At 43.9% G+C, this 14081-nt stretch overlaps 1 protein-coding gene across 2 annotated transcripts in view; it reads right to left on the bottom strand.

The window, feature by feature from the left end:
* Positions 1 to 533: 533 nt before the first annotated feature.
* LOC6549942 (fl(2)d-associated complex component) overlaps positions 534 to 14081 on the bottom strand; it is a 35863-nt gene continuing 22315 nt past the window's right edge. The window contains exons 1-5 of one of the 2 annotated variants that reach the window (XM_001977364.3): positions 8791 to 8938; positions 5330 to 5638; positions 4891 to 5117; positions 3327 to 4021; positions 534 to 3263 (exon numbers count right to left, since the gene is read on the bottom strand). In XM_001977364.3, coding sequence (XP_001977400.1) covers positions 1345 to 3263; positions 3327 to 4021; positions 4891 to 5117; positions 5330 to 5524 — 3036 coding nt within the window. In that variant the 5' untranslated portion in view covers positions 5525 to 5638; positions 8791 to 8938 and the 3' untranslated portion in view covers positions 534 to 1344. Of the gene's footprint in view, positions 3264 to 3326; positions 4022 to 4890; positions 5118 to 5329; positions 5639 to 8790; positions 8939 to 14081 lie in introns of those variants that run through there. The other variant, XM_026982672.1, reaches the window with a different exon arrangement.

Here is a 14081-nt window from a genome sequence, read left to right as displayed (position 1 = left end):
CGTTATAATTATTATTTTTATTATTATATAATTACTATTTTTTTTTAAATTTGTATAATTAAATAAGAACTTGATTAATTGTTTCTTAAATTAACTTGAGAGAGAGCAACAAGCAAAAAGAGAAAAAATATATTATATAAAATATTTTTCTTTAATCTATTTTTGTTTTGAAAGAAAAAGATTCTTAAAAAGTGAGAAAACAAACAACAAAAACTATTGTGAAAAAACCAAACAAAAAGTTTTTAAATTAAACAATAAAAATGTAAAACAACAAAATGCCACGTTTTTATCATGCGTCGTACACATTTTACTGATTGTTTTAACAATTTTGATCTGTGAATTAGCAAAAGCTTTCGACATGTGTAAAAAAATACTCTTTTACATGACGATGTAGAGTGTACATTCAGGTCGTCTTTACATGAAACTTCGAATGTCAAAATTAGTTTCACTGATCTTGACATTACATAAAAATGTATTACCCCTTTCAAAAATCGTATTTTAGCCCGTTCCCCATAAGAAACAAAGATAAGGCATACTTTTACTAGCGCTTTATTAATGCAAATATCAAGTTGATAACAATAGATACATCAGCTATGCATATGTTTTATGTAGTATATATTTATCTATATTATATGCTTACAGATATCAGATATCATGACATATGTGGACTGTATAGCAAAAAAAAAGGTGAATAACCAACCAACCGCGCAACTTAAGGTATCAAAAAAACAAAAAAAAAATGGTAATTCCAAACCGATTCTTGTTTCGTTGGCTTTTAGATAACATTAGATACATATACATATAATCGTAGGCTAAATCAGTATTATGCATATAATAAAAACACGATTTCTCTCTGTGAAGGCACATAATTACAGGGGCTGGCGCCTTTCTAATCAATCCGCCCCCATTTTAGGCGCGTTTTCAAGTCGATTGATAAGGCAAACTTTGCTATAGCAAATCAGTATAAGGATTATACGTGATAGTTAGCAAAGTGCTTACAATGAAAGCATTTTCGGTCGTTTTGGAGTCGTCATAAGCAGTAGCCACTGTTGTTTCTTCTTAGACTAAATGTTTACATGGATATTTGTTTTATTTTTTTGTTAGTCGAGTGTCGCTGAAATCTCCGTATATATTTTTGTGCATCTCAAAATAAAATGTACTTTTGCAAAATAATTTAGGATTCTAAAAACAAGAAGCATAAATTTGTAAAAATTACTTAAAATCCATGGAGATTTTTGCGACACCCTCATACTTCCCCCCATTCGATTAGTTTGGACTTCGTTGCACGGTTTTAACTTTTGGTCAAAGAGCAAGAACCACTTAATGGCTAAGTTCTGATCCTTCTCAATAGGGATTAACTGCCGCCAGACCAACTCTTCCGCCGGTTCTGGCGAAAACGGGCTCTGCATAGCTGTGCCTATAGCCCTTGGGCATTTGGGTCAGTGGTTTGCCCGAATTTCCGCCGGAGGAAGCACCACCAGCGCCTCCGCCGCCACCGCCACCGACACCACCACCTCCTACCTCGCCAGATCTGATGGGCGTGGCTGCGGGTGAGGGATATCGCTCCATGTGTCCCCGACCCGAACCCGTCGTCGATGGATTCTTGGTTTCCACACTCTGGAGGAATTCCCGGGAGTGCGCACGTCCACCCGGTCTTTCCCTCTCCCTCTCGTGCCGGTAGGGATCCCGGGACTGGTCCCGTTTGTAGTCCCGATCTCTGTCCCGCACACTGCGCTCCAAGTGCCTGGGTGGCTCCGGTTCCCATTCGCCGCGGGACCTGGCTCGGGATCGGTTTTGGTCACGTGAATTGGACTTTTCGCTGACCACCGGCGGTTCCTCCTCCTCGCTCCACTGCTCGTAGGTGCTGGGTGGCTCGACGGAACCGCGACGCCGCCGGGATGACGACCGATACGGATCCCGGTGCGGCGTGTCGCGCTCATCCACGTCCGAATAACGATTTACCGCCGGACGCTGTTCCATTGCCCGGAACTTGTCCTTGGCATCGTGGAAGCGATCGCGCTGGGAACTCTGCGTGACCGGTGGCTCCCTGAAGTCCCGATCCCGATCGCGCTCGCGATCACGATCTCGCTCCCTCTCTCTCTCCCGCTCCCGCTCCCGCTCTCGCTCCCTCTCCCTGGTCTTGGGAGCACCTTCTCCGTAACGCATGCCCGTGGACTTCATCATCTTCTCCATGCTCTGTATGTAGGGCAGGCTCTCGGCCTCCCTGTAGGGATTGCGGTCCCGGGAGTGCTCCCTCTCGCGTTCGTGATCCCTTCGACGCTCGCGTTCCGCATCCCTGGGGTGATCCCTGTCGCCCCGATGATCCCTGTCATGGCGGCGTTCCGTGGTCCTCTGACCCAGATCCGTGCCCCTGTGCACGGCGGCGTATTTGTTGTGGCCGGCTGAGCCACCCGTGGATGTGGGCACTCCACCAGTGGGATGATCGAAGGGCAGATGCTCCGTTGTGGACTCCACATAGCGCTGGCGATAGCGCTGATCCTCCCCAACGCCGTAATTCTTTAGCAACTGCTGCTTCTTGCTGGTGTACTCCATGAACTTTTGCTTGTCGGTGAGGTTCTCCTTGCGTTGGTGGTGATGCCCCGGCAGTGGCCCCTGCGGCTGTTGGTGGTGCAGTGGCAGTGACTCACTGCCCGGATCCGAGTCCTCGAAATCATCGTGGTTATCATCCAGACGAGAGCGCGGCTTTCGATCCCGTGGCTCGTGGGCCAACTTCTTGTTCAGCAGACGATTGATCTCGTTGTATTTGTCCGTGTCCCGCAATTTGGCCGGCTGATGATTGCCGGAGGACTGCTGCTGCTCCTGCTGCATCACCCGATTGAACTTGGCATCGTAGTCAGCCGGACGCATTATGATCGGCTTGATCTCATCCTCGCGACTCCATGACTTGTTCGAAATGGAAGCTGGAGTCTTGGTCCGCTCGCGATCTCGTTCTCGATCCCGTTCCCGATCACGATCGCGCTCCCGCTCCCGCTCCCTATTCCTCTCAAGCTCTCGATCTCGATCTCGCTCCCGCTCCCGCTCCCGTTCGCGCTCCCTATTCCGCTCAAGCTCCCTCTCCCGCTCCAGTTCCCTATCGCTGGGACGCGGCTGATACGGCTTGGCTGGCAGATCCCGGAGATAGCTGTCCTCCGGCGGCTGGACGGCGCTCTTCCGCTTCAGCTGCGCGTGATGGGGCAGCGCGATTTGTGAGGGCTTCAGAGCAATCACCGAGTTGTCCGCCTCATTCGACCAGTGCTCGTCATCTGAAAGGTTTCGAAATTCCATATAATACCGCACTTCATATCGTATTTGGCAGCCACTCTTACCACTGGAACTGTTGAGCTCCTGTCGCTCGGGACTTGGAGCCAGATCGGACCCGATGCCCGAGGATCCTCGCGAGGATACCTGCTTGCCATTGGCGGTGGCCGCCGCGCCCCCCGCCACATTGGCCACACCCGGAACCTGGCCCTTCGGCGATCCGCCCACAATCAGGGCGTTCCGACAGCGCCGCAGCTCGATGGCCGTCAGGTTGCCCTTGGATCGGTGCACCGTGTCGTAATCCCTTGGGGGGAGCAGCAGGGGCGGCCCATTCCCATTCAACTTGGCCCGCAGCTCGGCGGCCAGGGAGTCGAAGAGGTCGCTATTCTGCTGCGGCGTCAGCGGCGGATGATGCAGCGGATGTGGCGGATGATGTGGATGGGCATGCGGATGGGACTTGGAATTGCCGTGCGGCGGCGAGCGGGAAACGGGCGAGGAACCACCCGCAACCAGGCCGTGCTCCTCGCTGCACTCCGATTCCCGGGTGCTGTTGCCCGTATCGCTGCCCAGCGAGCTGCTGAATCTCTTCGGGGACGAGGTCTCGTGCCGGCGACCCTCACGATATCCCCCCGATGGTTGTGACTGCAGTTGGTGGTGGTGATGCGATCCGGGTCCAGTTCCGCCGGTGGACGCGGACTTGCCATTCGACTCGTGCCGCTTCTCGTTGCCGCCGTTCATGGGAATCGGCGGCAGGATGCCCAATCTGAAAAGGTAACTTCTTGTTAGTGCTTAGGAATTTTCGCAGAAGAGTCATATCAAGTGCATATGCGCAACCGTTAGCTACCAGAATTTTCCGAATACTTTCCCCCTTGCCAGGCAGCTTTTCCACCTCTATCGACGGTGACAGCGGCACTTTTCAAAGCAGAATTTCCGCGAAGCCATCGTTGAGCTTCTAGAGGCATTTAAGATATTTAAGCTCATGGATGTGGATGTGGATGTGGTTATGGATGTGGGTGCAGCGTGGGCGATGGCGAATCGCTGGGCTGCCTTGGCAGTGGGAATGCGGCAGTCGGCGAAGATTGCCCATGCAATTACTTTGGGAACTGGCACCACGCTGGGAGTCCAAGAGCCCCGACTATCACCATCATCATCATCATCCGCAGCCACATCCACATCCACATCCCCAGCAGGGCGATTATCGCGATCGCTCGTCATGTGTTTGGGTGAGTGTGTCTAATGGAGTGACTAAGTGGCCCGGCTGCCACTGCTTCTGCTTCCTGCTCGCTGCCAAAGTTGGCGGCACAATTAATTAGGCGTTGCATAACAAAACTCCCCCAGCAGTCGAAAAAAGAAGAAAAATTAAGAAAAAACTAGAAAAACGAATGCTGCAAGTGCCCAATTAACATTATAATGTGCAACTGTGCTTAAAGTTATAGAGGTGTTTTCCTGATGACCATTTGGCAATTTCTATTTACTGAAGCTGTTGGGAAATGATATTTTTCAATAAGCTGGATAAGGAAAATGTTAGAAACACATAAACATAACATTTGCCTGCAATGGTTAACTATTTTTGTATGCCTGTTTTTCTTTTAGCAAATCCCATTAAGAAATGCAATTAAATTGATGGCCCACCTGGTCTCCAGCTCCTCGAAACGCTTCTGGTTGTCGGGCCGGTTGATGAGGATCTGCAGCTGGAGATGCAGTGCCTCCGCCGTCGTCTCCGAGTCGCAGCGGTAGGCGTGGACGTGGAGCGGGCACTTGGTGGCCGGATTGTAGAGCAGCAGGACGCAGGCGACGATGTCGTCCGTCTGCACGGAGCTGGTTATGGCACTGTGTGGAATCAGATGCTTCGAGGCCCCCTGCGGATGATCGAGAACAGGAATTAATGGGTGCGTCGCACAGCAGGGACTCGTCGTCAGGATAAATGGAGTTTTACTCTTTTATTCAACTCCCGACGAAGTCCAAAGTTCCAAATTTCTGACTCTTTGCATTTTTAGAAATCATAACAGAATAACACATTTTCCAACACTAAATTTAGTAACTATTTGTACTATTTTTCACTATTTATCACCTGGACGATTTTGATGCCCTTGTGGGAGACCTGGAGCGTGACCTTGAGCGGCTCCTGGCCGCGCGATCTGTCCACCAAGTAGGGCAGGACCGAGTTGATGACGCGGGCGCCCCGCAGCCCCTTCGCCTCCTCGGCGCCCAGGAACCACACATAATAGGAGGCCTTCTGCACGTCGCGACGCAGGCGCAGCGCCATCTTCAGGGCGGAATGTGCAGCTCAGGCACACTCTAAGAAAATGTGGCAACTATTCAAAGGGCGGTTGCTTCTAGTCGACGGTTGGGTGTAAATGCAAACTGGCATTTAGATAATCTGGAATAAGGTATGTGTTTAATATGCATTTAACATAATGGAAGTTATCTTTAATAGTGTTTAGTGTAGAACAACGGCCTTAGGAAGCCCAACGCCTTTTTCCATATAAAGAACACAGTGACAAGTTAGGAGTATTGACAAGTTTTCTGTATAATTAAAAACGAAGTCAAGGCAAACAAAAAAACACATTAATGACAAATCACTTATCGAAATCGCAATATTTGCATACGTATGGAAATCGGATTAGACGGTTTTAGCCAGTAAAAATCTGTAATTTGAAAACGAGTTTTGTCTGAAATATTTGTTTTGTTCGAGTTCGAATTCCCAATGGATGTTTACATAAAGCGTCATTTACTTATAGTACTATAGTTCTGAAAAACACTGCTATTATGATATGAAAAACTAATTAACTTAGCTGATGATAAAAGTGTGAAAAGTGTAAAAGACGACACAAAATCATTCGATTCATGAACATAACTAACAGTAAGCAGCATCCCAAATCGGAAAACAGAATGTTCCCGAAAAACATAATCCAAATGGGGAAAAGTGCTGCGCCCACGTATATGAAAAGTATGTATCTCGCCAATCCCCTATGATTAATGGCACCACAAATCAGATCCTAATGCAAAGAGGTAACGTTTCGACTGGGGGATTTCAGTTTGATCGACAATAGGCAGTGCACAAACAGTGGAATGCAAATCTGTTGTGAATGCAACTGTTTTTCGATAGGCAGCGGTGGAGTTGCGGCTAACGGCAACCCAGATGGATTCGAATGCAATCCCGTCAAGTGTCATAATTCTGTGGAATCAAGAAAACCAGAAAGTCATCCGTGGAGGAACATCAAAACTGGGGCCAAACACCAAAAACACCGACCAAAATCGAACCGGCCGCACGAGCAAACGGTATTAACCCGTCACACAGGTGTTGGATGCCATTCATATGCACAGCAAGAAATATGGCCCTTGTTTCAATATTTCTCAAAAGGTAATTTATTTTTGGTATTATTATTTCATAGTATCTTATGTTTTTAGATGTGTTTTCCATTTATATAGCATTAAGATAATAATTTAATTGCTGCTATTGCTTTTAATGTAACAATGTGGGACTCAAGATATTTTCTCTGTGCATCGTACTGTGTACGAGATTCTTCCCAAATAACGCTTATTTATAATCGATGATTATGTGAGACTTGTTGTTCGCGGTTCGCCACCGCGTAGGCCAAAAGAATCTTGTTTTTTCAGTTATGCATTCAGCTCAATAACAAGGCATATAAAAACCGCAGAGAAGGAGATTCTTTATTGTGAGCTTAACAAATTTACATACGACACAAAAGCCGCTGAGAAAACGTATACATACACATATATTTAAAGCTGACTGCCCACAAACGATATTATTAACCTCAAAATGGATCTAAATATATTAAGTTTTGAGAATTCATTATAATCAACCAAACCTGACTGAATGTGAAAAACACACCTGGCTCTTCAGAATGATATTAAAATGGCAAAATCACTAGAAATAAATTCGACGGTACGTGACTTCATTTACCGAGCTAAAATGTGGGATTTAGCATTTTAAACAACAGTGTTTGTGAAATGTCTCAGTGTTGCTAATTGTAAATAACCACTGTGGAAGTCAACAATTTCGATTCGTTTCGATTGGCAATATTTTCGAGTATGTTTCAGGAAGTATTGCTATGAATATGTGGCTTTGTGCACCTATCTGCGGATATTTGTGGTCAAAACTTGTTTCAAAAGAGTTTGTTATGTGGGAACTTTGATTGATGGCCCATTGAGTTTAAGTCACCTTTGTTTTGGTACTCACATAAACCAAAAACCCGTAATTTCCAAGTGCATATCACATAACTATAATCATAGAGCTCTTAAGTCGCGTAAAATGTATAATCTCCCTATTGATTGGATTGAAATATAACTGGTAATCATACTTGGGACTTCCCTGCATAGCATATCAGTTCTAAACTTAGCTAAACACTCAGTAAGAAGTTCGAAGCTAGGAACTCCCCAGAGCCACAAGAAAAAACCCAAATAGATCTCCATTTTATGCGAATGTGATGAAAGAGCCACGTTCGTACAGCAGTTAAAGGTATTAGCATAAACAATCCGTTTGCTGATCAGCCAAGCAGCAAATAAACAATTTGCAAAGAGATCTTTTGTTATGCCGGATTGTGTCTGTCTGAGGCTCTGTATATAAGGTATATCTACAGCGATCTGTACAATCGTCTGTCCGCATTCTGCTTCATTTTCATATCTGAGCCTAACTACGATTCAGAATTGGTATATTTTGCGCAACTAAACGCTTACCATACCTTTGATTAATGTAACTTTAAGTATTTAAAATACTAATAAATGTTTTTTTTCTCTGGAAATCCAGCAAAGTTATAGTTCTGTGTTTGATGTCTTATAATACGCATTCTCATAACTTCTTATTTCCATTGTGAACTCGCAAATTTATTGGTATTTTAGTTTGTACAGAAAACTTGTTAATATTATAACAGATCGAATATCTTGATAGGCGTATCACTTAATTTAGTAGTCCAGTTGTCAGTTTTTAAGCGGTTATTAAGAGTATCTTATAGAACCATTTTGTTCTGTGCATGCAAATCAAGAGTTCTTGGGGCGTTAGTGGCGAATTCTTGTTGCATGGCCCGCAATTGTCTATTGTTGGTGGCCTTTTTTAGCCATTTATTGGATTCGTATTGCCATTTTTGTTGTTCGGTGTGGTTCGGTTTTTTTCTTCTTCTGGCTAATAAATGGGTTAAGCGCATTTTCTGCCGTCTTGCCGTTGGGAATTGGTAACACAGTCGTGCGCACACACAAAGATACACAGATACACTTTGGCACTTGCACTATTTGTTTGCTCGTTTGTTTTGTTATGTTTTGTTTGTTGTTTTTCGTTTGGTATTTATTCTTTCTACGCTTTTGCTCCATTTCCGAGCTGAACTCGATCAATGAACCGTTTAAAGCTCTCTCACAGATACGCACGCACACACTCACGTCGAAGTGGAGCGTTTAAATTTCTAAAAAACTTATTTGATTAACGGTAATGGCCAAGAGAGTCTTCTTTCTCTTCGCACGCACACATCACTCCATGCACACACACACAAGCGCACACATACACACACCAGTACACACCTCAGTATCTATGAGTGGTTGGAGGCACAAAAAAAATTCAACAAAAAGAGTTCGCTTCACTCGCGCCCAGTTTTCTTATTCAACCGCGAACAGACGTCTCAACGCTTCGACCGCCAGCAATCGACTGACTTGGCTGACTGCTCGAAAACCGCTCGGAGCCCACAGCTCTCGACCGAGCCGTAACCCCCGTCCCCCAGCCGATCCCGCACATCGGACCCCACAGCGTGCACTGCAAGAAATAAGGATACTATTGTACTCACACTCCTACTTACTTGGCATCATTTCAGTATCGTTAAATCAATTTTGCTTTATACTTTTTTTTGGATGCAACAGTAGTGCACATGCATCTTTCAAAATATGACCGAGTTCGAGTCCCGCCGCTAAGTTAAAATATATGGTATATGTGCCTCTTTCAAATATAAGTGTGAATATAAAAATACGTTTGTGAAATTAAAAATACCTATATATTATTATAAATTATGCAGTACAATTTCAGTGCAATTTGGCAGTTTCTTTCCAGTGTAGATCGCACCAACGGAGCCGAGCCCGAACTTGTTTTTTGGCTTAGGCCGCAAAGAAAGTCAAGTAGTAGTACCCACTGCTATATATATCGCACCTTGGGCCAGGTGATCGTGAAGAAAGCTCACTTCGGGTAAAAATTCAGTGATTTCAGGGTGTTGCACATTGAATATATAATCCTTAGTGAGACGCATTGCAAGCTAAATTTGAAATTTTCTTTTTAGTAAGTCACATCCAACTCGACTGCTGATCGCGGATGACTGGAACCACTGTGCGGCTGTCTTCACTGTGGAGTCTTGTGCTGGAATGTGTTGAAATTAAAAGTTGTTGGGTTTTTGGGCGCAGCAGCGTCAACTTCGCGGCCCTGGCCAAAGTGTTGTTGTTCTTGTTGCTGCCGCCGTTGCCGACTTCTTTTTGTTTTTGGCTTAGACAGGTGTACAGACGCTATTGTTGTTGCCACTGGTTGGCGGCGGTTGTGGTGCTATTGATATAGCATTGAGCACTTTTTGAAAAGCCGTCGTGCATTCTACAAGTTTTCCAGCCACCAACTACCACCACTACTTGGCCAACTTTGATTGTGGTCGCAAAAAAAAGAAAAACAAAAAACAGTACAAAAAGAAAAAACTAAGAAGTAAAGTAGGAAAAGACTCGACGAAAAATGAAAAACTTGGCATTTAACTTGGGCTTTTGGCCGGGCCAGTGAAATCCGCGTTTTCAAAACGGAAATGCTCAAATTTAGCCAAGGTGTCGATTCGGTTTTTGGCCCAGTTCTCGGATCTTGTTTTCGAATATTTCCTATGCGCGAGATATTTAGTTTGATGGATGGATGAAGTCAGCTTGATTGCAGTGCGGCGGCTCAGTTCGATTCATGTTCTAATCTATGGCCAATTTATGAGGCAGTTATGAGAGCCAAACTAGATGTGGTGTTTTTTCATGGAATGTCGAAGTATTTTATATTTGATCTTAAATAAAATCCGTATCTAAATAATTAAGACTGTGGAACCATTTTTGATAGGGGAAATCTCTATCTTGATCGAGTAATAATCATTTGCGACTAAACTCCTCCGTAATAGTTTCCCATTTTCAAATTAACCCTCATATCTACTTAACTTAATCTGTAGATTTCCATTGCTTCACCAAAATGAACCTATAACAAGGTGTGGTGCGTTTTATTTCCTTCTAAGCCACCGTAAACCATCAGTATTTCCTCAATTATCTGAAGAAATTGCTCCACAAAAATGACTGTAATGCATTTTGGTCAAACAATAGTTTGGGCCACATTTAGGGAATGATGAGGCATAATTTATTGGATACTCAGAAACCAACTTTTTCGTATCGTTAGCACTTGGGACATTTTTTACTTGAAAATATGGCTCTTTGGCAATTTGGCATTGCTGCGGGTGTGGATAAAAATTAAGTAAATGCCAATGCGAACTCGTGACAAAATTCATGAGATTACATGCCAGGTCTTCGCATATTGTAAAAACACCAAAAAATCCAACACTGTGATAACAATTTAATGACCTTGTACGCTGGCATTTTTGAGCGGCCCATAAATGCATTTTCGGCACGTTTTTCAGCCTGAGATTTCACCAGTCATTCATTCAGTTGTTTTGTTTGGCCTTTTTCCCCCTTTTTTTGTTTTTGACAAATCCCTGCTAACCTGCTGACATGAAATGGGAAGAGAGGGAGAGAAACCCAAGCATCAAAAACAAAAAAAAAAAAAAACAATTGCCAAATGGAATTTCACTTTTCTTCGACGCTGGAAAACTAAAAAAAAATTGCACATGATCCGAGACATGATAATTTGCAATTAAATTCAGCTGGCAACTGGTTGCTCAAATATTTGTTCCCATGTACATATACATGTATATATTTTCGGGAGAAATCCGCAGACAAATATGGCCAAGGCCAAGGAAGAAGCCCAACTCGAAGTCCAGTCCAACTGCCACGCCCCGAGCTCTAGTAACTGATTTGTATGGCAGCCAGTGGCTTTCTTTTGGGTGCGACGACACAACGGGTTGTGTGGTGGTTAAGCATTTTTAATTGAATCGCAATGAGGCGGACGAGAAGTGCACAGGCGAAATGTATGCGATGTGCACTGAGAGAAATGGCCATTAAAGTCGAACCATATTCCGATACATTCCATCTACGATAGCTATATGTCTAATGCGTGAAATGATATGCATTTGTGCATCTTTGCCAAATAATTATGCTTGTATATGTTTCAAAATCTCGCAGAACTACGCATTGTTTGGCCATTTCTCGCAGTGTGCCTGTAGGCAGTGCATAAAGTGTCCGAGAGTCGAGAAACGCGTTAAACCGCTTTTGATTTTTATATGTGCCCGGTAAAAGTGGGTAATCATCATTAGCGGAGGCAAAACCAATCACTATGCCATCTCTCCGCCGAGAAGCCCCCATACCATCTCCATCCCCATCGAGATCCCCATACCATCCCGATGCCAGCCACCTGCAGATTAGGCCTCGGTGAGAGTGCGACACAGAGTCTGTGGAAATGGAAATGAAAATGGAAAGATACAAATTAAAACATTGCCATGCGACCCACTCGATTGGATTGCTCACATTTTGGAGAGCAGTGAAATTCACCTGGCTGCTGGTAAGCTTCTAAGCCGAGCTCTGAATTTGTCACCGAAACTTTCAATTAGCGATCGGAAAGTGAATTTCTCCCAGATATTTTTATTTTGTATTTCATCTGCGCCTCCTTAAATCCACATGTATCTCGTGTCGCAAATTCAATTACTCAGTTTCTTGAAGTGATTTTCTCCCAATGAATTTCACCTCTTTAAAGTGCAGAATATGTAGCTCTTTGTTTAAATTTGAAGGAGGTGGTATATTCACTGGTTTAAAAAGCTGCGAAAAAACCCCTAATATAACACGGCATTATAATATTTTTATGTCCTATTTTTAAAGAGACCTATTTAAGCTCTAATCTGACATTATTTGCTCACAGAAAGATTAACATTTTGTGCGGTATTTTTGCCAATTGCATTTCTTTTTTTAATTTTATTTCTGCGATGAAAAACAATTATTTCTGTGCGCCTTTTTTCCAAATTTCGCCACGTAAATGGCCCCGATGGTTATCCTACTTGGCTGACGGCTTCTCGAGCAACTTGGCAACACTTTTGCCACAACAAGTGAAACTCAGCTCAAACTTGCAGCTCCTCGAAGCGCCAATTCCGAATCTTTGGATCCGAAGTGGAACCCCTCTCTTGTCATCATCCGCCTCACCATCGAAAAATACCCAGTCGAGACGAGAGCCGACAAAAGAAATTTGATCTATTTCACGTGATTAGCGCAATATAAATTGCTTTCGAGGCTGGAGAAGCTGTAGAAGCTGGAGAAACGGAGAGAAGACGGCGGAGAGATGACGGCGGAGATTTGCTGGCGGCCTCCATCGATTGAAGATTGGGTGAAAACGTATTTTTGGGTGTGCCGTAGAACATCAAGTCGCTCATAAAATAGCTGGATACCAAAATCAAAGCAAAGTCGAAGGCGTGCCAACAGCTCCCTGGACATGGAGATGAATCAAGTGATTGAAATGACTGCGAAATGAATGTGGGGTGTTCGAGGCGCAGCACAGACGAATGAATCACTATGAATGAAGTTTAGGTGATCATGGAGAAATGGAAGAGCTGGTGAGACTATAAGGTAAAGATTTCTGCGAAAAGGCATGTAAATATGTTATGGTTGTTAAAATGATCCGTAAAGCATGCAATTTGCCACGAAAATTGATGTAATATTATTAATTATCAATACTTAAATACGTTTTGTGCCAGTATTTTGTAATGGAAACGTCTTTTGATGGGCGCACCTTTTAAAACAACTGATTAATTGTCCGATAAAGCGAAACATCAATCAAAGGGCATCGCTATCTTGACCAACTCCCTTGATTTCCTCACATACGGGTTCGCGCCGATAGGGGGCGCTTTGCATAAGCAATAGCCCAAGAAATAAAAGCCCCAAAATGCCGAAAACCCAATTTCAGTCCCAGTTCCGATCCCACTATCACACGATTAATTTGGACAATCTTTACGCGGTGTTAACGCTTCGTAACTTTGCAATTACAATCCAAGAGAAGTAGGGGCTTTCGATGCGGGCACCTGTAGTTTAACTGCTCTGCACATAACCGAAATTAAATGATATAATTACTCTCGTACTCGTACTGTTCCAACGACCGCTATCCAATTTTTTAGTTCCCCATCCCCAGCTTACTTTTTCTGTCTTGCTTCAAGAACTTTTTCGGGCGCGTGTCTTTATTTATTTTCTTGGATTTTATCCCTTTTTCAACGTAAGTTCTTTCTCTTTTAGCTTGTGGAACACCCATTAATTTTGGCTTGAGTGAACTCTTTTAGTGCGAGCGGATTCTAGGAAATCCCACATTATTCTGAGCACAAGCCAAGCTTTAATAAGCTTGCATAGAAATTAAAGTAAAAAACGTTTACAAATATATGCTTGCCCAGGAAATGATAACCTTTTTTTTCGATGGGACACTTTGAGTGATTCATAGCAACCCTTTCTCCCTTTCGCAAAATCCAGCATAATTTCTATTTATATTAAAAATTATGAAGTGAAAGTGCAGCGGTCAGTCACTCGACCGGGCAAACAGAAGGCGAAATCAATTACTTGTCAATACGTAAATGCGAACATTTATTTGTTTATTTACCCCGCCCAGGCCAAGGCGAACACTCGAACCCATCTCAGTCGCCATATTTATCGATTCATTACACATTGTTTACCCAGCACTTGTGCTT

This window comes from Drosophila erecta, unplaced genomic scaffold (assembly GCF_003286155.1).
Source record: "Drosophila erecta strain 14021-0224.00,06,07 unplaced genomic scaffold, DereRS2 tig00000152-arrow-arrow-pilon, whole genome shotgun sequence".
NCBI classification, from domain to species: domain Eukaryota; kingdom Metazoa; phylum Arthropoda; class Insecta; order Diptera; family Drosophilidae; genus Drosophila; species Drosophila erecta.
This window is presented reverse-complemented; position numbering and strand designations above follow the sequence as displayed.